The sequence below is a fragment of the Passer domesticus genome, chromosome 3 (genome assembly GCF_036417665.1).
Source record: "Passer domesticus isolate bPasDom1 chromosome 3, bPasDom1.hap1, whole genome shotgun sequence".
Classification (NCBI taxonomy): domain Eukaryota; kingdom Metazoa; phylum Chordata; class Aves; order Passeriformes; family Passeridae; genus Passer; species Passer domesticus.
Genome location: NC_087476.1, coordinates 3,787,011 through 3,809,016, shown reverse-complemented (window position 1 = coordinate 3,809,016; position 22,006 = coordinate 3,787,011). Strand labels below are relative to the sequence as shown.

Below are 22,006 nucleotides of genomic sequence, written 5' to 3'. Positions count from 1 at the left end.
ACTATTCCCGGAGGAGCTGCCTTCCAAAAATCCATTTAAAACTCACCGGCTCTCAGGCAGTTAATTTTTTTTTTTTTAACCAAAACCCAAGAACTCACGTTTTAAAATTCCAACGCTTTTCCATATCCAAGGCAGAGGCGTAATTAGCCCTATGCTAATGAATTCCGCGGATTCGGCCGCGCTGCCGGGAATCCGGCCCCCGAGTCAGGGAGTGGAGTCCCGGCTCCTTCCTCCTTCATTAAAAACCATTTTCTGCACTGGCTCAACTCATCTCTTCTTCCCAGTGCTATTTAAAACCTTTTTTTTTTTTTTGCCATCAAAATGCGGAGCTGCAGCGCAAACCACCACGCTCAAAACCCCCAAATCCTCCACGCTCAAAACCCCCAAATCCCCACGCTCATTCCCTGGCACTTTAAAAGTTGATGCGTGTTTCTGCAACTGCAATTCTTCATTTGCATTATTTTGGGTTTAGGATATTTTCATTATTAAAAGCCCTTCTGAAAACACCGCAAAAAGGTGATATTTTTTTCCCCCCCGAGGAAGAGATGGCACCATGGTAAAATACAAATATTCATATGTGCTTACTGATATTCAATTAATATTTGATCGTTTAATTCAGCCTGATTTTTTTGCTCTACGATCTGCCTTCTCATGGCTTCCAAAAAACCCATTGCCTGATTAGCTAAAATTTTATCCTTAATCTGTTCCTCGTCTTGAGAAGTTTTCTAGCACCTAAAGAAAAGCACAAGATGTTGGCAAGGCCAAGCCTTCACCGATGCCCAACTTTCTTTCTTTTAACATCTTAAAATAATGCTAAAGACAACGCAAATCCTGCTGGACGCGATGGGAAAATCACCCTCCAAAATTCGGGTCAGAGAACACAATCGTAAAATAGATCTGCAGACAAATTTGAGGTGTTTTCTTTGTTAACCCCGACCCCAAAGCCGACAGAAATACCTTCATGGAGAGGAGGCGGGAAGGAAAAAAAGGTTTATGAAACCACCATGCAAAGATGTGCCTGCATTTCTCTCTCCTTTTATCCCTCTTCCACCTCACGAAATATGAAAACATTATTTTAAGCCATTTGGACCAATTCTTCGTTGTAGGAACCAGAGGAATTTAATGAAATGAAAAGCTCCGAGACTGGACTTGGCACAAGAGATCAGGGTGAAGTTTTTTGGGGTAAGGAGACTCTGAAATACCGAGGTTGCGTCGTTCAGATGTGCCTGAGTTCTCCGAAAATCACTGTTATAAATGTGGATGCATTTCTTTTAATCCTTCTCCATCATCTCTCCCACCTCAGCTCTAAATTTCTCTTTACTCTCCCTTTTTGTAGCCCAACTGACCTTTCCGAAAGAATTTTTTTAAAGACCAGAACGTAAAACAGCCCGAAGGGAAGATTTGGAATTCATGGACCCAACTTTGATTTCTTAATGCTCCCGGTTTCGCACCTAAAGCCAGCTCAGGAAGGGGCCGCCTGCGTGTCCACGGAACATGTGGTCCTGCACCCCAAAATTATCCCCATCAGAGCCCCTAAATCCCCTCTGAGCTGTTGGAGGAGCCAGCAGGCCTTCGCTCCAGATCTCGGCTCATCACTCCTTGCCGCTCCGGGCCTGCCCTAAATTTCGTTCACTTTTTGGAAACTGTGGCCTTTGAGGATGTTTTGGAGCGGCGATTTTGCAGAATAAGTAGGAATAAGGACCCCGATGTTTTCCAGCCAGAGAGTCCGCTCAGACACCGCCAACCCCAATCCTCCAAATTCCTCCCTCCAAAAACCCAAAACCACTACATGCCCGCTGTGCCTGCACACAGAGGGATGCGCGCCCCAAAATCTGGGGGGTAACGGGATGAAACCCAACCCCTCTCCCTTCTCCCAGCCCGTGCTCACCGATGTTGGCGTGGCGGGCGGCCGCGGGCGTCCCTCGGCTCTGCAGGTTGTGCAGCATGGGGCTGTCAAAGGGCGAGGAAGTCCAGGTCGTGGCCATTTCGGGGCTCATGTAGGCCGGGTAGGGGCTGGAGTAGGAGCCTCCGAAGCCCCTGCTGTACTGCTCCCTCCCGTTAGCAGAAAGGTTCAAGGAGCTGCTGTAAGCCGCCGCCGCTTCCCGGGAAGAGGTGGCCGGGATGGGGGTGCTGGTGGAGAAGGAGAACCGAGGTGACACGGGAGGGTGAGACGATCCAGGGTTGTACGCGGCGCTCTCGGCTCCGGGCTGAGTCCAGATGGAGTGGCTGGAGACGGGGCTGCCTTGCTGGGAAGAGGCGCTGCTCTGCAGGTAGGGCAGGCTGGGGAGCATGGAGGTGACCCTCGTGGTGGGCACATAGACCGGGGACGCTGCGGCCGCGCTGTGCATGAAGCCACCTGCCCCCTCGTACGCCGGAGGGCCGGGGTTGGCTGCCATGGCTAAGCTCTGGTACATCTCGTGCGGGGCCTCCCCAAAGCCCGGCCGGCTCCCCGGCCGCGATCCAGAGCGATGGGGAGCGCCTGGAAAACCCTCGGCTCCACTTTTCCCCGCAGCGGTCCCGCGTGGGCGCAGCCTTCCAGCCAAAACCAAAACACCACCAGCGATGCGATTTTCCTCCGAAACAACCCCCCCCTCCCCTTCCCCACCGCCCACCTTCCCCCACCTTCAGCAGGTCCCGCCGCCTCTTGCAGACCCCGAGCAAGAAGTCCAGGTCCCTCCGTAGGGGGAAATTTAGCTCCCGCCTGGATTTAGCTGCTCCCGCCTGGATTTAGCTGCTCCCACCGGGCTCCATCCATCACCTCCCGGCCCCCCCCCCCCCCCGCCCTCCACCATGAGGTTGGGCTGTTTAAAACCCTCGGTCAGTCTCCTCCTCCCTCCCCCCCCTGCCCGCCCCTTCCAACACCCCCGGGGGAGCAGGGGGAGATGCTGCCGGGATGCGGGATGCGGGATGCGGCGGCGGCCGGGCCGGGACCCCCCCGGGCGGGGAGATAAGGAGGTTAGAGAAGGGGGGGAGGTGAAAGGAAGGGGGACACAGCCGGGAAGGTGAGAGACAGCGATGCTCTCTCCTCTGGCCCGGAGCAAAAACCTTTGTCCCGCAGGTACGATCGGTGCTTTAAGTTGTTAATGGCCCCCGGGGCCGGCGTTTGATGTGGGCGGCGGGAGGCGGCTGAGGAGGGCTGGGGTTGTGGGGGGAGTTAAATTAGGGAAAAGTTGGGGGGAAAGAGGGAAAAGGGGAAGGATGGCTTGACCCTCCCACCCCGCTCCTGCCCCACGCGTGTCCGCACCCCCTAAAGCCCGGCCACGCGTGACCGAGGGGACTTAAAGGACGGGGGGTGGCATTACCCACTGCAGCCCCGTTAGTGCTGCCCAAAGTGGGGAGCAGACCCCAGGCAGCGCCCACAAAACTCCGGCTCCCGGGTGCTTTCTATCCCTCTCCCCCGTTTTTCCCGTGTGGGGAAGTGGAGAAGCTGGAAGCACAGTGGGGTGACCCACTGGGGACTGGGAGTGCTGTGGGTCCGGGTGGGGAGGAGTGCCCCAGAGTCGTGGGACAGGGTGGGGGAAAGGGGTGCTTTACCTCGTGTTGGGTTGGTTTCGAATTTGGGGAAATTTGGGGGAATTTGGAGTGTGTTTGGGCCTTGGGATGCCATCGGGCCTTGTGCATGGCTTGCAATGGCAAGACCCCAAAACCCACTTGTGGAAAGGGGTCAGGGTGGAACCCCTTTCCCAAGGAGGGTCCGGGAAGGGGGTGACATGAGTTGAGATGTGAGATTCTCTACAAATCATGGAGGGAGCCTCTTGGACGGGGCTTGGAACAGCCCGGTCTGGTAGAAAGTGTCCCTGCCCACGGCAGGGGGGTCGGAACTGGACGAGCCTTTAGGTGTTTCCTAACCCACACCATTCTGGAATTATAGGATTCCATGAAAACCACCTCACACCGGGAGAAGAGCCGGATGGGGCACGGGGGGGGAGAATTATGGCCGGAGAGTTTTGCTCTTGGGACTGCTTTAGGTTGAACCAACAGATTCCCCCCGGCTGAACCCCTCCGCTGGGCTGAATTTAGCAGCAGAAGAGATAACCAGCAGATAAGGACTGATACCCTGGGAGGACAGCGGGAGACTGGGAGGCGGCCGAGGAAAGGGAGAGAAGCCGGAGGCAGCGCTGGGAAGGGGTAAGGATGGAAGCGAGCCGGGAAGAAGGGGCTTTAAGGGAGGTCTGTGTCCCCCAGACCCGCAGGGAATGATTGGCGTGTAACCGGCCCAGGACGGAGCTTTTCCACAGGATTCCCTAGCGAGGAGCAGGATTCACAGGAGGGGAGCAAGGAGCGAGTTCCCCTCTTGCCCTACAAATAGTAGCGGTGATAATAAAAAAAAATTAACGAAAATAAAAAGCAAAATCGAGTCGCTTTTCAAGCCCGAGGGGACAATAGGAGGAAGCTTTCGGGGAGGTCGCTGGGGTCCCGGCGTGACTGCGAGGAAGAGGAGCGAGGGGACGGAGAAGCTCTACCCACCTTCAGTGCTGGGGGGGCACGGGGGCGAAGGGGGGCGAGCTCGTGGGGCAGGAACCCCTCCCCTCGCTGTGGGGAAGGCAGAGGGCTCAGGGATGCCCGGCTCCTGCTTCCTTGGGGGGGGGATCAGGGGCAAGGCTGCCCCCCTCCAGGCTCCCCAGTATGGCCAGGCTGCCCAGTCCCACTCGCTGACTGGTTTTCCCACGTCACGTGGAAGTGGGCGGCGAAGGGAGGGAAAGGGGGGGTGAAGGGGGTGGCCGGTATCTGTTGCACCATCAGCCGGGCGCCAGGTTCCATGGCTGCGGAGAAGAGGGGGAAAAAAAGACAAAAAAAGGAACAAAACAAAATAATAAAGTCAAACCAGCCCCATGGGCATGGCACCACCAGCTGGGAAGCCTCGCGTGCCTGCGCACCCCAGGGATGACCGTGCCCGGCTCCCAGAAAAAATTAGAGGGATTTTCTGGGGGAATCAGACACCCCCTAACCCCCCAATCCCGCTGGAGTCAACGCCTTTCGTTGGCGATATTGCACAAGGGAGATTTTCCCTGCTTCTGCCCCAAATTGCAGAGTGAGGAGGTGGCAGCTGCTCTCCTCTCTGTCCCAGCCAGTTTGGGGGCGCTCCCCCCAAACTGGACACCTCTTTTCTGTCCCTCCACGCTCTGATGGGTTTAAAGGTTAATGATGAAGTGCATCGGGGGTGCTGCACCCCTCTGCAATTTGGGGTCCCAGTCCCACCTGGGGTTCAGCCCCCATCCACAGCCCCCCCTCCCCAGGGGCTCATGTCGCCCTGGAGTCTCTCCAGACATCGGGGGGTCCCACTGCCCTGTTTTCCGGGAATAACTCTCACACCATTAACATTTCCCACACTCTGGAGTTTCCCGTGGAAATCTGGGGTTCCTCCCCTAAGTCTGTGTGTAGGGGGAGGGGGAGATGTCAGCGGATTTTGGTGCTTGGAAATAAAAATATTGAATTAAAATTTCAAATCTCCGTTTGAAAGAGGCGAGTTGAGGGGGACGAGGGGATGGGGAAGGCGATTTATTGAAGGGGGATGGAGGGTGAGGAGAGCACTTGGGGGGTGCTCCAGAGTTGGGAACGAATCCCCGGGATGTGAGATCCCCTCATGTTATTCTGCAATACCCAGAGGGCACAGGGACTCCCCAAACCCCAAAAAGTGGGAAAACGCAGTTGGAGATAACCCCAAATACCGGGATGAAAATATTTAGAGCTCCGTATAGCAATGAAATTATAGGCACAGAAATGCATAAGAAATAAACATCAGCAACGTGTGTCTCTGTGCGTATTTGTTCTTTCAGCACACGGGGGAAAATATATAATTTATAAAAGGTGTCTAATTTTATACCGATAGAAAAATTAAGTATAGACGGGACTTAATGTATGTTATAATTCACAGGAATGTGTGTTGCATGCAAACACAGATGGAATGTCATGCCGAAACAATTTGTTGTTTATAATTTATAACGCCCTGTGGTATTGGTTTTGTATAAATGTAAATTATGAAATATATATAAAGACATATAACATATAAACCATGATGTTTAATAATTTGCATGTAATATATAAACATGCAAGCGCGTAAATTAAAAAATATGTATGAATACAAGCATATATAAAAATACGCGGGACTAGCAGCACAGAGGGAAAGAAAGGAGAATTAAATATATCGATGTCTCTTCTGAAGCAGCTGCCTATCCAGATGTGCCAGGTTCTGGACACTCATCTTTCCTTCCTTTGCAAAATCTCTGACGGTTTTCTCTCCCAAAGCAGCGATTTCCTAAAGATTCGTTGAATTCCTACAGAAAAGCAGCCCTTTCCTTACTAAAAATAAATAATCTTTTTTAAATCTCAAAAATCGAAAATCCAATTTAAACTGATTAAACCCGCCCAAGAAACAAAGCATCAATACCAGGAGCAGAGAAGATTTCAAGGACCTGTTTTGGCTTTGCTCTTTCCAGGAAAAAAGGTGCAAAAGCAATTCCCGTGGATTGTTTCGCGTGCGTGTGGCCGGATCCAGCCTCTTTCCTTTTTTCGAGGAATTCTCGGTCGGCGGAGCCGGGAATGGCGGGGACGCACATCCCGAAATTCGGAGAGGTGAGGAACGGCACCGAGCCCAGCCCGGCGTGACCCAGCAGCCGGCAGGGAGAGGATGGATTTAGGACACAATTTCTCCTGGAAAAAGCAGATGGGACACAGCAAAGCGCAGCGACAAAAAAAAAGCCCCAAACCAACCCCAAAACTCTGTTCTGAGCGCGATGGAGCTTTTTTTTTTCCTTGCGATTAACGAAATCTGTGTGAAAATAACCCAGGGGAGCAAATTTTGGCCTTGCCTCTCTCCTTTCCAGCCTCCACTTCTGCCCCAGGCAGGAAAAACTATCGAGACGATGCCTATTTTTTAGGGTTTTTTTGTTTTGCTTTTCTTATTTCCCCGTACCGAACTTAGTTCCGCGGTGGTTTTAGAGTTAAAGCTCCGGGTGTTGCTGCATGGGGGAAAAAAACAAACTTCCCCTCAAAAAAAATAAAAAAACCAAAAAAATCACTCAAAAACACTTTAGGAACTGGAGTGGGGCGGGGGGCGGAGGGGAAGAGAGGAGAAAGTAAATTTAAATTTTTATTTGTGCCAAAAATTGAATTTTTAAAACAATAATGAAGAAAAGTGGTTAAAAATAGGGGAAAAAAACAGCGGGGGAAATGTGGTTTTAGCCGAGCAAAAGGGATAAATGCGGCCGGCGGCTTCTGCCTATTGGGCATTTGGGATTATTTGGAGTTTTTATTAGCATTACGTTAATTCTTTTATTCATCCCTTGCTTTGCTACAGCCGGGAAGGGTCTGGAGGAGGGGGCTGGGGGGAAATCCGAGAGTTACAAACTCTGGGAGGGGATCGGCCACCCCGGGACAGCGGAGAGGGGAGAAATGGGCTCCAAAAAAAATCCGGTGCCTACGGCTGGGTGGCATCTGCGGGCGGTCTGGATCACCTATAGGTATCTATAGGTATCTATAGGTATCTATCCATAGGTGTCTATCTGTGGGTATCTCTAGGCTGTGTTAGAGCAGCCCGTGAAACTGGGAAGGGAAAGGAGGCTCCGAAGGGGCACGGCACGGCTGCACCCCCGATTTTTTGGGGCTGCGCGGCAGGACCGCGGTATTTAGGGAGTGGGGGATGGCCGGGAGTGGGGGACGAGGCTCCCTGCGAGCCAGGAGACGTCTCGGGACGGCATCGCCTCTTCCCACCCGTTTGGGGGATGGACTGGGGGTCCATTGCTTTTTCCTGGATTTTCCCCCCATTTTTTTACCAGTGGGAATAAGTACAAGTGATTTCCTAGGGGACAAATCCCTGGGATGCAGAGGTGTGTGAAGCAGCGATCCCTGCTCTGATGCAGCAGGAGGGGAGAGGCTGAGAAGTGAGGGTCAGTGTCGTGGAAATCGGGGCACAGGCAAAATCCAAAATTCCTTTTTTAGGAAACGGGAAGCACAGGACATGTGGTGCCCTGCGTGTCTGTGCCCCTGTGTGTGTGTGGGTAGGACAGATGTGTCCCAGAGAACACTGAAAATTCACCGTGGATCAATCCATCCCTGCCAGCTTCACTGCCAAAATCGAGTGAGCTGAGCCTAAAACGTCAGGGCTCTGAATTTCCCGGTCTGGGATTCTCTGGATTAGCGGGGAGACGCGAATGCCCAGCTCAGAGGGACCTTCCCCGGGGGGACTGGGGCTGCGCCCCGGCGGTGCGACCAAAGTCTGCGTGGCATCTGCGGACAGGCGTCACCCGTGGATGGGGGATCCCCGAGGCCACCAGCACGGGGACGAGCGGGCGAACACCACCTGCGGTGGGGGAACCCGCTGGGGACAGGGGGGAGCGTCACCAGCCGGGCTCCTGCCGCCCACTCGCGGCACTCGGTTCTGCTGTCATCATTGTCGCCGCGCTTTGGCGCAGTGACAGCGAAGCCACCCGTGCGGAGCGCACCTGCCCTGACATCCCGGCTGCCGGGGAGCGACCGGCCCCGGCAGAGCCCCGCGCGTCTGGTGGGAAGAGCAGCGGTGATGGAAAACCCCTTCCCATGCTTGGAGAGGCTGGAAAAGCCTCGTGCATCGGGCGGGGAAGGCTGCTGTGCCTGGAGATGCCTGGGATGGAGCCCTGGGAATGCGGAACCACAGCCAGTATCACCGCCCATCATCTGTCCATGTATACATTTATCCATATATCCCTATATCCATCATATTGCCATACATTCCTATATCCCTAATCTATCCATATATCCATTTATCCAAGATCTGTCCATATAGCCCTAATCTATCCATATATCCCTATATCCATCATCTATCCATGTATCCATTTATCCATCATTTATCTATATATCCCTAATCTATCCATATATCCATATATCCCTATATCTATCATCTATCCATGTATCTATGTATCCATCATTTATCCATATATCCCTATATCCACAATCTCTCCATATATCCATCTATCCATCATCTATCCGTATCATATATCCCTATACCCATCATATTGCCATAAATTCCTATATCCATCATCTATCCATGTATCCATTTATCCATCATTTATCTATATATCCCTAATCTATCCATATATCCATATGTCCCTATATCCATCATCTATCCATATATCCATTTATCCATCATTTATCTATATATCCTTATATTCATCATCTATCCATATATCCATTTATCCAAGATCTGTCCATATGTCCCTAATCTCTCCATATATCCCTATATCCATCATCTATCCATATATCCATTTATCCATCATTTATCTATATATCCTTATATCCATCATCTATCCATATATCCGTTTATCCAAGATCTGTCCATATATCCCTAATCTATCCATATATCCTTATATCCATCATCTATCCATATATCCATTTATCTATATATCCCTATATCCATCATGTAGCCAAATATCCCTATATCCATCATCTCTCCATATATCCATCTATCCACCATCTATCCATATCATATATCCCTATATCCATCATACTGCCATACATTCCTATATCCATCATCTATCCATGTATCCATTTATCCATCATTTATCTATATATCCCTATATCCATCGTCTGTCCATATATCCCTAATCTATCCATCTATCCGTATATCCCTATATCCATCATCTAGCCATATATCCATTTATCCATCATTTATCTGCATATCCCTATATCCATCATATAGCCATACATCCCTATATCCATCCATCTCTGTAACTCCCAACTCATTCCTGTGTCTTATTCGCTTTTTTGGTGCCCATCTACTTTGCCAGAATATCCATTTATTTATCCATCTATTTATCCACGTGTGTATAATCTCTCTCACCAACGTGTTTTACCTTCCTACTCGCCTGTACCACTCACTGGGTGCCCTTACCTGTCACTGTGGGGTCCCCTACACCCCTGTGTCCCCCTTCCAGCCCCTTGACCCCCTCAATCCATATATCCCTATATCCATCGGGGATGGATATCCCTATCCCACGGGGATTTTAGTTTGTAGCCCCTCACAATGATGCAGCGTCTATCCCAGACCCATGGGGCCATGCCGGCATCCCTGGATAATCCTGGTAACGCTCTGGGGTTACCTGCAGCCATGGGGCTCTCTGCACCCCGACTCTGCCCCTTCTCTCCCAAAATATATCCCGGCTGGATGGCGCTGCCTCCAACCCCACCTTTCGGGGCTCTCCCCGCTAGCAGCCCGCGCTCCGGGCCGTGCCAAGCCGTGCCGTGCCGGCGGCGGTGCCGTCGGGGCGGCGGGGCCGGGGCTGTCAGCCCCTATTGATGAGGTGTGGGCTGACGGCGGCGAGCGGCGGCCGCCGGCTCCGCTCCAGACTCCCCGGCGCTGGGGTCAGCGCCCCGGGCAGCCCCGCCGCCGCCGGGAAGGGAAGGGCTGCAGGGCCGGGGCCCGGGAGATGCCCCTGCGCTGCCTCCGAGCATCGCGCACCGCGAGGCGCAGCGCCGAGCTTGGATGTGGCGATGGGAAAAAAAAAAAAAAAAAAAAAAAAAAAAAAAGAAGAAAAAAAAAAAAAAAAAGCCAGTCCTGACCCAAATCTTCCGCCCCTTAGGTGGCAGATTCAGGGTGAGGACAGAGGTTTTGTGGCTGAGTTCCTTCTGGGCTGAAAAAAATTGTTTCTCTCTCTGCGCTGATGTATCAGTGGTTGAATTAATCCACTTATTGCGGAGAGAAAAGCAATGAAGAAAAGAGGTAAATTTCACATAAAAGTAAAGCCATGAAGCCAAAATAGCGTTTATGCCAAAATAGTTTTTCATGGCAAAATGTCCAAGCACTGAATTTCCGAGCCCAAATCCATGTGTAATGCACTCACATGAGCAAAGGACAAGCAGGTTTCATGTGCAGGCAGTGCTGGCGGGACTGAGTGGTAATGCAGGAGGATGGTTTGACCTTGGACAAGATGCCAGTCAAAAAACCACAAAATACTGACAATTTTAAAAAGGAAAACTTGGGGGAAAAAAGTGAAAAATTGTCTTTTTTGAAAAGGAAAAACTCCCTGCTGTAGGGTGAATTTGTGATCTGAGGTTGGCAATATCCCCCTGCAAGAGACACTGGGGACAGATGGGAATTTCTGGGAATCTTCCTCTCTTCACCTAGATTTGCAAACGGTTGAATTCTCTGAGAATATGAATTCCTGAACTTTGGACATTGGGCTGGAACTCAGCCTCTCCCAGATCCCCTGGCCTCAACTTTATAAAGGAAAGGAGGACTCAGAGGTCTGCCCAGCCCTGGCACAGCTGCCCTGGACAGTGGTGGCATCTCCATCCCCGGAGGGATTTAAAAGGTGTGTGATTGTGGAACTCTGGGACAGGGCTCAGTGGTGGCCTTGGCACTTTTGGGGGAATATTTGGGCTCAGTGATCTTAGAGGGCTTTTCCAACCTAACCAATTCCATGGTTCTATTAAGTGCTGCCAGAGTTCCTTCAGATTGTGTTTAATTTCCATGTCATCTACACAACAATTTCTGGAGCTGAGGCAGCAACATGGGATTTTTTTTTTTTCATTTCCTAATTAACATCCACCCAATTTTCCAGAAATATCCTACCAAAATCCCCCTTGCACTGCTGTTCTCCAGCCAAGTGAACATTGCAGCCCTCCCCAGCATCTCTCAGGGCAGCAGGAATTCAGACTATGCCACTGGGATTCTTATGGCTGCACAAATAAAGATCCTATTTTCCTTCTACCATCAGGAATATCCTGCTCCTTCTTCTTCTTCTCCTCTTTTGGGTTTGTAAAGAAAAATATCACTGGTGCATGATTTTATTTTGCACCATTTTTGATGCAGCAGTGTTACCAGAGAGAAGCAGAGTTGATGCTCCCTTAAATCTGCTGAAATCCAGTCTGCCTTTGGCTTTTGGACCCATCCTGCATCTTCACACCCACCTAGGAATGCTGTCCAGGATGGGAGACCCTGGGTGAAGGTGGCATTTTGGGGAAAAGCAAGAAAATATACCATAGGCTGTAATTGTAAAAGGCATGATGACATGAAAGTTCATTTTATCAGAAAGTGATAATATCATCAGGCAAAACTCCAGCGCAGTGCATGGGGAAAGAATACTCAGGTATGTTGCCAAATTTGTGTGTAATTAGCCCTCATTCCTGGATCATTACTGCAGTGTTGTTTTTATTAACAAACTGTGGTATCTGTTGGGCAGCTGATGCACCTCTGAGTTTTCATGCACCGGACAAGTCCGGAATGATGTGATTCCCAAGAATTGCAGTGCAGCAGGAGAGAGGTGGAATCCCTGCTGCAATGCTGTAAGTTTTGGAGGGTTTTAGTTGAAATGGACAAAAATCCCACCAAACCAGTCAGAGACAGGAGAATTCTGGGCTTGAATGTGTGGTTCTGGCTGTTGTACAGAAGCAGGGAATCGTGGAAAGGTCTGGGTTGGGAGGGACCTTAAAGATCATCCAGTTCCACCCCCTGCCATGGGCAGGGACAACTTCCACTGTCCCAGGTTGCTCCAAGCCCCGTCCAGCCTGGCCTTGGACACTTCCAGGGATCCAGGGGCAGCCAGAGCTTCTCTGGGCACCCTGTGCCGGGGTCTCTCTACCCTCACAGGGAGCAATTCCTTCCCAATATCCCATCCATCCCTGTCCTCTGGCAGTGGGAAGCCATTCCCTATGTCCTGTCCTTCCATCCCTTGTTCCCAGTCCCTCTCCAGCTCTCCTGGAGCTCCTTTAGGCTCTGGAAGTTGTTCTAAGATCTGCCCAGAGAATTCCCTTCTCCAGAAATTGGCTTTTGGCTTGTGTGACAGAGCAGCTCGGGCTTGGCTCCATCCTGTCCTACCCTCCAGGGACAAGGTGGACAAAGCAGATTTGGTTCAGTACAGAAAGGCAGAGACATCTCAAAGGGACAGGTCAAATGTCCCTGCAGTGTCACCCTCGCTGGCAGCCAGGAGCATAAGTGAGGGGTGGCTGCTGGGCTCTGCAGTGATAATTGATCCTGATCCTGAGCATTTCTTTGCCACAAAATCATGGAATCTCAGAATGGTTTGGGTTGGAAGGGAGCTTACAGATCATCTGTATCTCTCTGGGAATCACTCCTTGCCTGTGTGACACCAAAATCAGGTTGGATCCTACTTTTTTTTTCCTTCTTCTTCTTCTCCTTTTTTTTTCTTTTCTTTTTTTTTTTTTCTTTTTCTTTTCTCTTTTCTAAAAGATCCCCTGGCACTTTATAAAGATTACCACGCTAAGCCTCCCAACAGCACTGCAGGGTAGGTGGATCTTATTATCTGGGAAGACAAGGGGAAGGGGGATTAAAGGCCTTGTGGGGGACAGCAGATCCAGGACAGGACCCATCCCTCCCAGAGCACTTAGTCCTGTGCCTTTTCACGGGATTATGGATTTTTGGCAGTGCAGCTGTGAAATCTCAATGTAATTCCAGCAGGACACCAGAGGCATTGGAGCATATTCCAGTTGTTAACACCCAAAGATACCTAAACCAGCATGGATAAATGGTTGCAGGCACCTCACGTAGGGCTCCTTCCCAAAATATCTGTTCTTGATGAACTGTCTTTCTCTGACAATGAAAATTAGCACCTTTCCATCCAGTCTGTGGTAAAACTGCACGTGTAATGTTCACTCCAGGAACACACCCATGAAAGAAATAGAACCCATTAAGGAACAATTTTTTTTTTTTTTTAATGGAGAATCTTCCCAAAATTAAATTAAAGAAAGTGTTATTTGTGTTCCATCCGGAAGAGGTGGAAATACAGAACCAGGAAACTGGAATGTTCAATATTGGTAGGTTCTGGCTGGACAAAGTTCCAAAGTTTAATAGTTGGGTTTTTTTTTTTTTATTTTTATTTTTAATTTAATTGATTTTTGCTTTCACTTTGGGCTTTTTTGTTTGGTTTTGGTTGGTTTGCGTGTTTTAAGAAAATTCTAAAAACTTTCTGGATGAATTGCTGATAAACAATAAAAAGAAAAGCGGGGTTTGAACTGCTCTAAGCAAGAAGTTTAAATGTGTCTAATGATTTTACTAATTATAGATGAAAAAATCTGAATTCTTCGCCTTGTTTTGGGGGAGGGTGGCTTGTATAGAGAATAAAGAACATTTTCAGAATTCAGCCTTCTTTTTACATTAAAAAAGCCTTGACTGTTCACAGTGCACAGTGAGAAAAAACACAGCAGGGGAAAAAGTTGTTACATTTTATACCATTTCAAGCAAAAACAAAATACACAAAGGGGGGAAAAAAGCCAAAAAAACCCCAGGGCTGTTTATGTTTAATTCTTTCTTCCTCGCTTTTCCTCTTACATGGAAAATTAAAAATATGATAACCACAGATCTCCATCACAAATACCAGGATATGTAAGAAGTCCCCAATGCTTTTTTATTTTGGCATCAGATTCCTGTTTCTACCATTGCCCCTTGCAGATGTTTCTTCTGCTCACATCTTCTTTGAGCAAATCCCAGCATCACAGAGAGGTCACGTTGTTCCTGTCCTGAGGAACAGGAACTCTTAGGAAGAACAGAGGATTTGCTCTGGAAGCAATCTAGGATAGTGGAAGGTGTCCCTGCCCATGGGGTGGGACTGGATGAACTTTGAGGTCCCTTCTAACCCAGACCATTCTGTGATTTTGTGGTTCTTTGATTGCCACATTTCATATCCCATTTGGATGAAATCACAGGGATTTTTTGATGACACCCCAGAATCTTCCATTTCCCAGCGGCTGGTTGTGTGAAGAACATCTTTGGGCCTCATCTGCACCTGCCCCATTTCCTGCCCTTTGTCTGTCCTTGGGATATCATCACCAGAGCAGAGGTGATGGGAGTTAAGATGCCATGAGTTCACATCAAAGAATCATGGAATCACAGAGTCATTAGGTGGGAAAAGACCTCCAAGACCATCGAGTCCAACCTGTGGCTGATCCCCCCTTGTCACCCAGCCCAGAGTGCTGAGTGCCACATCCAGTCATCCCTTGGACACCTCCAAGGATTGTCCCTCTCCACCAATAATAGAATAATTCCAATGTCCAATAATTTGGACACTACTGGGAAGCATCTGAAGAGGCCCAGCTGAGCCTCCAGGGCAGAACCTTTTGTGAAATGCTCTTTGTTTCCTTCCCTTGTAGTTGGCCACCAGTATTGACCATGTGGTGAAAACATCTTCTGTTGGTGCTACAATTTTCTTTTTTCTTTTCCTCATAATTCTGGACCAATTTCACATTGGGAAAAAAAAAGAGAAAGATTATATATTGTATATATATAGCTTTTTCCTATTTTTCTCCTTTTTTTTCTGATATATCTTTCCCCCTTCTCTATTTTTTTTTTATTTCTGCTGCTGGTTTAATGCTGGAGGCCAAATGCTTTATTCTGACATTTGTAAAAGAAATAAAAGAGAATTATTTACTCTTCCCTTCAGATTTGGCCTCTCTTCAAGCCTGGATCATCAAGGGCTTTTATTTTTACTTTTTGTTCTTTCTTCTTTTCCACCCCATTGTTGTCCTGTCAGGTGGGTCCTGATCTGATCAAGGTTTCCTCATATGTCCTTATCTCCTCCCCACTGACTGGAAGAGGGTTGCTAGGTAAATAAAGCTTAGCAAATGGTCACGTCTTAAAAAAGATATTGGGAATTTAGGTGGAAAAGTGTCTCTGGCCAAGTCTTCTGTGTTCAGCTGCCAGCACAAAAAACACCCTGAGCTGGTGCAGTGCTGCTGGAAGAGAGGGATGTCCTTAAGCTTTGGGAATTCCCAGCTCAATTTTAAATTGTCCTGGGATTCTGCAGAGGCCACAGCACCCCTTTTTGGAACCTCAGATGTCCATCTGCTCAAATAAAGGTAAAAAAGGCCCATGGGGTTAAGCCTTGGCTGGGACGTGCTCTCCACATCGTCAGGATCTGGGATGGCACGAGCCCAGGGGGACATTGAGGACATTTATCCCCACACCCAGCCCACAGACAAGGCAGGAGGGATTTGGCTGCACAAACAGAGATTTATCCATTGATCAAAACGGTCCTGAATGGGATTAGGGATAAGTCTATCAGCAGAGAGGGTTTGGTGTCCTCCCTGCCAAACGTGGGGGGCTGATGCTGATGAGGCGATAGCCTTGACCAGAGGAGTTATCAGGGCTGGGGACAATGCCAGGACATGAGCAAACACTGGCCAGCAGCACCTCAAGAAGGGCTCTGGGAGTCACTGGGGTGATGTTATCTCACAGGGCAGACCCTGGGAGCCTCTTTCCCCTACATGGTGGGATCCGTGACTGCGGCAACCTTTGGACATGAAAGACTGAGGGTAAAATGTGAGGGTGTTTGGGCAACAGTGCTGAAAAATCAGTGGGCAAAGCAGAAGTCCTGCATTCTCTCATTAAGTGAAATCACCAGTTCTCAGCCCAACTTCCACAGAATTACAGAATTTTAGTGTTGGAAGTGACCTCTGGAGATCATTAGTCCAACACCCAGCCAGGGCAGGGGCACCTGGAGCAGGTGACACAGGAATGTGTCCAAAGAGGGAGCGTCCATGCCCTCCCTGGGCCGCTGTTTCCATGCTCTCCCACCCTCAACGTGAAGAATTTCTTCCTCATGTTGAGGTGGAACTTCTTGTGTTTTAGTTTATGTCCACTGTTTCCTGTAAACTTGTTCACATCTGGGCTGGAGAAGGGCTGGAAAAGAGTTTCTGTGTTATCTGTCTGTAGCCTCCCCTTTAAAAATGAGGTTGAGTGAATGTGCTGGCTGCACATCCCTCCAGATGACATTTGCATTGACTGATTCATTCAAGCCAGGCTTGGCAGAGGGGTGGAGACCTGTAGGTAAGAGCAGAAATAAGCACCAACTATCAGGATTCACAGACTGGCTGAAGACAGCTCAAATCTGTAGAACATCAGCATTTTATTCCTGCCTTCCCCAAATGAGATCCCAGAGCTGAGACAGCCCTTGAAAAGTTCACACCTTTAAACGTTCTCATCAGAGGAGAAACAAACTTCCAGAAACATGGCAGTAATTGGATCACCAAGTGCAAGCTCCCGTGATTAGATCAGGAGTCCTCTGCCAGGGTTTTACTGAATCAAAAGACAGGATCAAATGGCTGCAAGAGGGAGCAGCTCTTCATTTAAACTTCATTAATATCCTGTCTGCTTGGCAGAGCCCTTGAAATGCAGAGGTGGCTTCTAGTGAGTACAGGCTATTGCTGGAGCAAGAAAAAACCTTCATAATCCACAGGGTGGGAAGAAGCAAAGTCCAGGCTCCAGCTGTCTGGGATAAGCCTTGTCTAAAGAAAATGTGTAGCAGGCTTCTGTATTTTTTATTCAGGCCCGTGTAATGAACTAGAAGAAATGAAAATTTTATTTTCTAACAAAAAAATCTGTGGTTGTTCAAGAAAGTTCTGAAGATCTCCAGCTTATGCTGTGCTGGACTTTGAGTCCTCATACCTGTTCTTGGAAGGATATTTGTGTAGAGGTTAAGCCACAAATTTCCTGCTAAAAAAAAATAACTTTACTAAGCAAATACCAGGAGTCCAGAGGTTTATCCCTGCTCAGCTGTCACTGAGGTGATGCTTGTGATGATCCAGCATGGGGCTCATGCACGCTTGGGTGGCACTGACCAAAGTGCCCAAAATCTGATCCATCTGAGCTTTGAAGAGGTCCAAGCCCTGATGTAGCTGCAGGGATGCTCACCTGATCTCAGGACTCCTAAAACTGTCCTTATGTCCCTTACAGGGGCTGGCTAACCAAACCTGCAGCAGGAGACACCAGAAATGTCCTGGGCTGTGGATGCCCCATCCCTGGAAGTGTTGAAGGCCATTTTGGGTGGAGCTCTGAGCAACCTGGAAGGTGGAAGTGTGGAAGGTGTCCCTGCCTGTGGCAGGAGATTGGAACAAGATGAGCTCTAAGCTCTTTTCCAGCCCAACCCATTCCAGTCCATATGGTGTAACTTCCCCAGAAGGTTGTTCTGGTTTTCCAGAGCTTTTCATAACCACAGGTGGACACACTTTCCAATGAGGAAGGTGTTTTATTTTTTTTCCTAGCAGAAAATCCCCTAAAATCCCATCAATTTTGGTTTGCAAGCAGAAAGTAAGGGAGTTGCTGTCAGCAAGAAGGTTCATTCATCTTAAAAGAGAAGGACATTCCAGCCAAATTATATAAAGAAAGAGGTGATAAAACCCACCTGCTTTATGACTCCAAGGTTTCTGTTTCTTTTTAAATCAGACCAGTGTATTAAAAATATTCAGACTTTTTTTTTTTTTGTGGAATTTTTGGGCCAGATCTGTATCTGTTCCAAGTAGGAAGAGGCAAGTCCATCCAGGAGCCATCATTTCATCATGCTGTACATCCCTTTTCACTACAGTCTCAGGGGAAGCAGATTTCTCTTGGGTTTTACAGAGGGGGAGCAGAAATCAAAGCAGGATATTTTCACAAAATTTGCCAGGAGGTGAGGGAAGAGGCTGGGAAGACAAGCAGAATATCCAATCACTCCCTGCCCCCTGGCAGTGGGAAGCTATTTCCCCTTGTCCTGTCCTTCCATGCCTTGTCCCCAGTCCCTCTCCAGCTCTCCTGGAGCCCCTTTAGGCTCTGGAAGGGGCTCTGAGCTCTCCCTGGGTCCTTCTCTTCTAAAGATTGCTGCAATTCCCAGCTGACCACAGAGCAGGGCCCTTCCTGGAAGGATGCCCACATCCAGTGAGAAAGGACCCATTTTGGGGGTGTTTTTTGTTTGATGTTGCTAGAGACAGCAGGGTGCTGCAGGGAGTTGGGCTGCCAGAGCCCTGAATTAGGGATAAATATAAAAAACCTGCATGTGAGCAAAATGGAGAGTGGCTAATTTGGTTTCAAGGGCTCTAAACGCCTCTGTGCCTGGAAGTGTGCTGGGAATTTAGGGAACAGAGATGTCACACGGTGGAAATGCAGCCCTGATAAAGCTGGCCTGAGTGAGAAGTGCAGCTCTTGGCAGAGCCAACTCATTGCAAAGCCTGGGCACTCAGTCATGGAGGGTGGCAGAGGCTTGGGGCAAGGGACGGCTTAGAGAAAAACTGGATAAAACTGAATAACAGTGAGCCAAGACTCCAGCGAAAAATCCAAGAATAAAAGCTGGTACTTGGTTAAGGGCTACCCAAATTAGGAGCAAGCACTGCTTCAGCTTGGCATGAAGAGGATCAGCTGGAAGTAGGAGGTGATGAGTTTGATGCTGGACCAACAAATCCTGCTCCCTTAAAACTGACAAAGTCAAGACAGAGACTTTGCTGAGAAAGAAGCAAAACCCTTAAAAAGTCCCCTCCAACCCACATTATTTTGTGATTTTATGGAAATTAAGTGAAGGGACTTGCCTAGGGCTAAGCAGTGAGTCAGTGGTGGAGTCAGGGAGGGGGCTGAGGTGTCTTGGCTCCTGCTGGTTGTACCGACCTGGCTCAGGACCCAGAAAGGAGCAGTGACAATAAATAATGAGCTGGGTTGGTGTTTTTTGTGGTTTTTTTTACTCTTTCCTTTTTCATGACACCCTTAGAAACTCACACAAGTGAATATACCTGGATCTTTCAATGGAAAGGATGGTCCCTGCTCCAGGGAGACAGTTTTGTGGGGTTTGTAGATTTTGGGAGATCCCCCTAGGAAAAAAAAAATAAAAATTCAGGAAATGAACCTACTTTGTGTCTTTTCCATTGCTGTTCCCTTTGTATGGTTGTGTTGAGCATAACAGGCTGGTTTTTAACAAATCTTCCAGGCATTTGATGTGAGCCCAGGGGAAAAGTGGGAAGGAGAGCTGTAAAATGGCAAGCCCTGGCTGTCTCTGCTCCCAGTCTTTCCTCGGAGTCAGATAAGAGCAGCAGCAGATAAGAGGAAAAGCGGGTCTTTAATTCAGTCAGAATTTCACTTAGTGTGAAGGAAAACATCTAATAGGAGAATTAGACTAAGCCAGGAAATTGCCTCTTAAACCTGAGCTCTCCTGTGCTGGCACAGTCAGCATTTTATATAAATACATATCTACACATCTGCCTTTCTCAGTACCGCCATAAAACCCTGCTCTTAGCAAAGTGGCTGAGAAATTCTTTTAAACTCATAAACCCAAGCCAACACAGCCTTTTCAACCACATGGGCCAGAGCATTTTTCCAGGTCTCTCCCAGTTTCAAATCTTCCCAGCCTCCAAGGACACCTGAAGCCAACAGAGCCATGATCTCCCCATGCCCAGAGGTGCCCACCCAACCAATTTTGAGCTCCAAAGAGAGGGGCCTTGGCCAGGTGTGGCCACAATGGTGGTTTAAATTATGCCTTCCACAAATGAGGAGGCACCATCAAGGCTTTGCACTGAGCAGAAGCTTTTGGGGAGGCTGAGGAGGGATCAGGCTTTGAGTTTGACTCTTGCTGGGGACCTGGATCCCACATCAGGGAAGAAGAAGGCTGCATCTGCCCTGCCTCTCCTCTCATTCATCCAACCTTGGGTGTTTGCTGGCAGAAAACAACATTCCTTCCACGTGGGAAGTGGTGTAGGACTAAAACAGGGATATCACTGGGGTTTGGGGATGTCTGCCATGAAGGTGGAGTGTGAAGAAAAACATCTAATAGGAGAATTAGACTAAGCCAGGAAATTGCCTCTTAAACCTGAGCTCTCCTGTGCTGGCAAAGTCGGCATTTTATATAAATACATATCTACACATCTGCCTTTCTCAGTACTGCCATAAAATCCTGCACAGCACAAGGAATATGGCTGGAATTGGGGGACATCTGCCATGAGCAGCCCATTCATGGCAAGGAGGTGAGACCACATCAAGAGGATAATTTGGTTTAATAAAAGACCTTTGGTTGTTCCTCTATTGTCCCAGCTCGGAGCTGGCAAATTGCTCCAATTAGTTTTTGGATTTGGGGAGGGAGATGCATCCAAATATCCATTCCCACATCCCATATCCATATCCCTTTGGGGTCTTCCCAGTGTGCATCTCACTGGGATATGTTTTCCTGACCCCTCCATCAGCAGCTGCTGAGAGGACCCTGCAGCTTTGTGTCACTTAGGCCAGGGAGATCAGAATTGTGGCAGGCTGGTATTAAAACCTGGCCAAAATCCACTGTTTCTCCATTTCAGGTTCCTGAGCTCAGCTCTCCTGAAGATGTCAGGCAGAAAGGAAACCTTGGGCAGTCTCTGGGTCATTCCTTATCCAAAATGAGTGGGTTTGATTAGTGATTTACATTTAATTTCTTAAATATTCTGGCCCTCAGGGGCTTTAGGTGGGAGATTCAGGCTGATCGTGGTCTTCCCTTCCTTGCTTTTTCATTTCAAGTCACTCTTGTTCTGGAAGTCCAGGTGCTTTTAGAAGTAAAGAAGTTTTCTCCTGGGGCACTGACATCTAATTAAAAGTAACAGGAGCTACAGTTTCTCCTCTGAGAAGTCCTGGTTTGTGGAAGTCATCAAATCCTTATTGGGATCTGTTTCTGGTTTGATTTTAGGCTGCAAATTTTCATGATTTGAGTTGTTTTAGTATCCCTATCATCTACTGCACAGGAGTCCTGGTATGCCGAGGGGCAGAGATTGCTGCAGTGTTACAAACATTAGGAATATTTATTTTATACTATAAACATGAAATATTGCTCACTAAGATAAATAATTATATCAGAAAAATAAGAATGTGGTAGCACATCTTTGGCAGAACACACAGAGACATGCCAAGGGTTGTGCTGAACCAGAAGTGGGGATTTGGGGTTTAACTGGGGGTTTTAATTATGTCATTTTTTCTGGTCAATGTTTGAATGCTCATGGACTTTTAGCATCTCCAGCATCCTGTGGACACCTCCACGAGACTGAAAGAACCCAGGCAGCTTCTTGCAACACCTGGGGCCAGTGCAGAAGCAGCAGAAATTCTCTGTGCACCTAGCAAGGAAAGGTAAAGTGGAGCTCTCTGTGAGCTGATGCCGAGATAGCAGCTCAGTATCTGAACAGGTAACACCCAATTACAACAGAACTGTGTTGACTTACACTTTCCCTTATCAGAAGAATCAGGTATTCATGTAAATCACAAAAGAGTTTGATGGATGCCAGTTCACTCTGAGCCCCACACCAAGGAACAAGAGCCTAGTTAAACAAAATG

The 22,006-nt window shown here is 48.6% G+C and overlaps 1 protein-coding gene and 1 long non-coding RNA gene across 3 annotated transcripts in view; one reads left to right on the top strand and one right to left on the bottom strand.

The window, feature by feature from the left end:
* GATA4 (GATA binding protein 4) overlaps positions 1–2,768 on the bottom strand; it is a 28,596-nt gene extending 25,828 nt beyond the window's left edge. For both annotated transcript variants that reach the window (XM_064411587.1, XM_064411588.1), the window contains exons 1-2: positions 2,623–2,768; positions 1,889–2,532 (exon numbers count right to left, since the gene is read on the bottom strand). In XM_064411587.1, the coding sequence (XP_064267657.1) occupies positions 1,889–2,414 (526 nt within the window). In that variant the 5' untranslated portion in view covers positions 2,415–2,532; positions 2,623–2,768. The remainder of the gene's footprint in view (positions 1–1,888; positions 2,533–2,622) is intronic.
* Positions 2,769–2,921: 153 nt separating this feature from the next.
* Positions 2,922–7,275, top strand: LOC135295830 (uncharacterized). Its single transcript, XR_010357902.1, has 3 exons — positions 2,922–3,058; positions 3,872–4,128; positions 6,438–7,275. It is a non-coding gene; the product is annotated as an uncharacterized LOC135295830 (long non-coding RNA).
* The last annotated feature ends 14,731 nt before the right edge of the window (positions 7,276–22,006 follow it).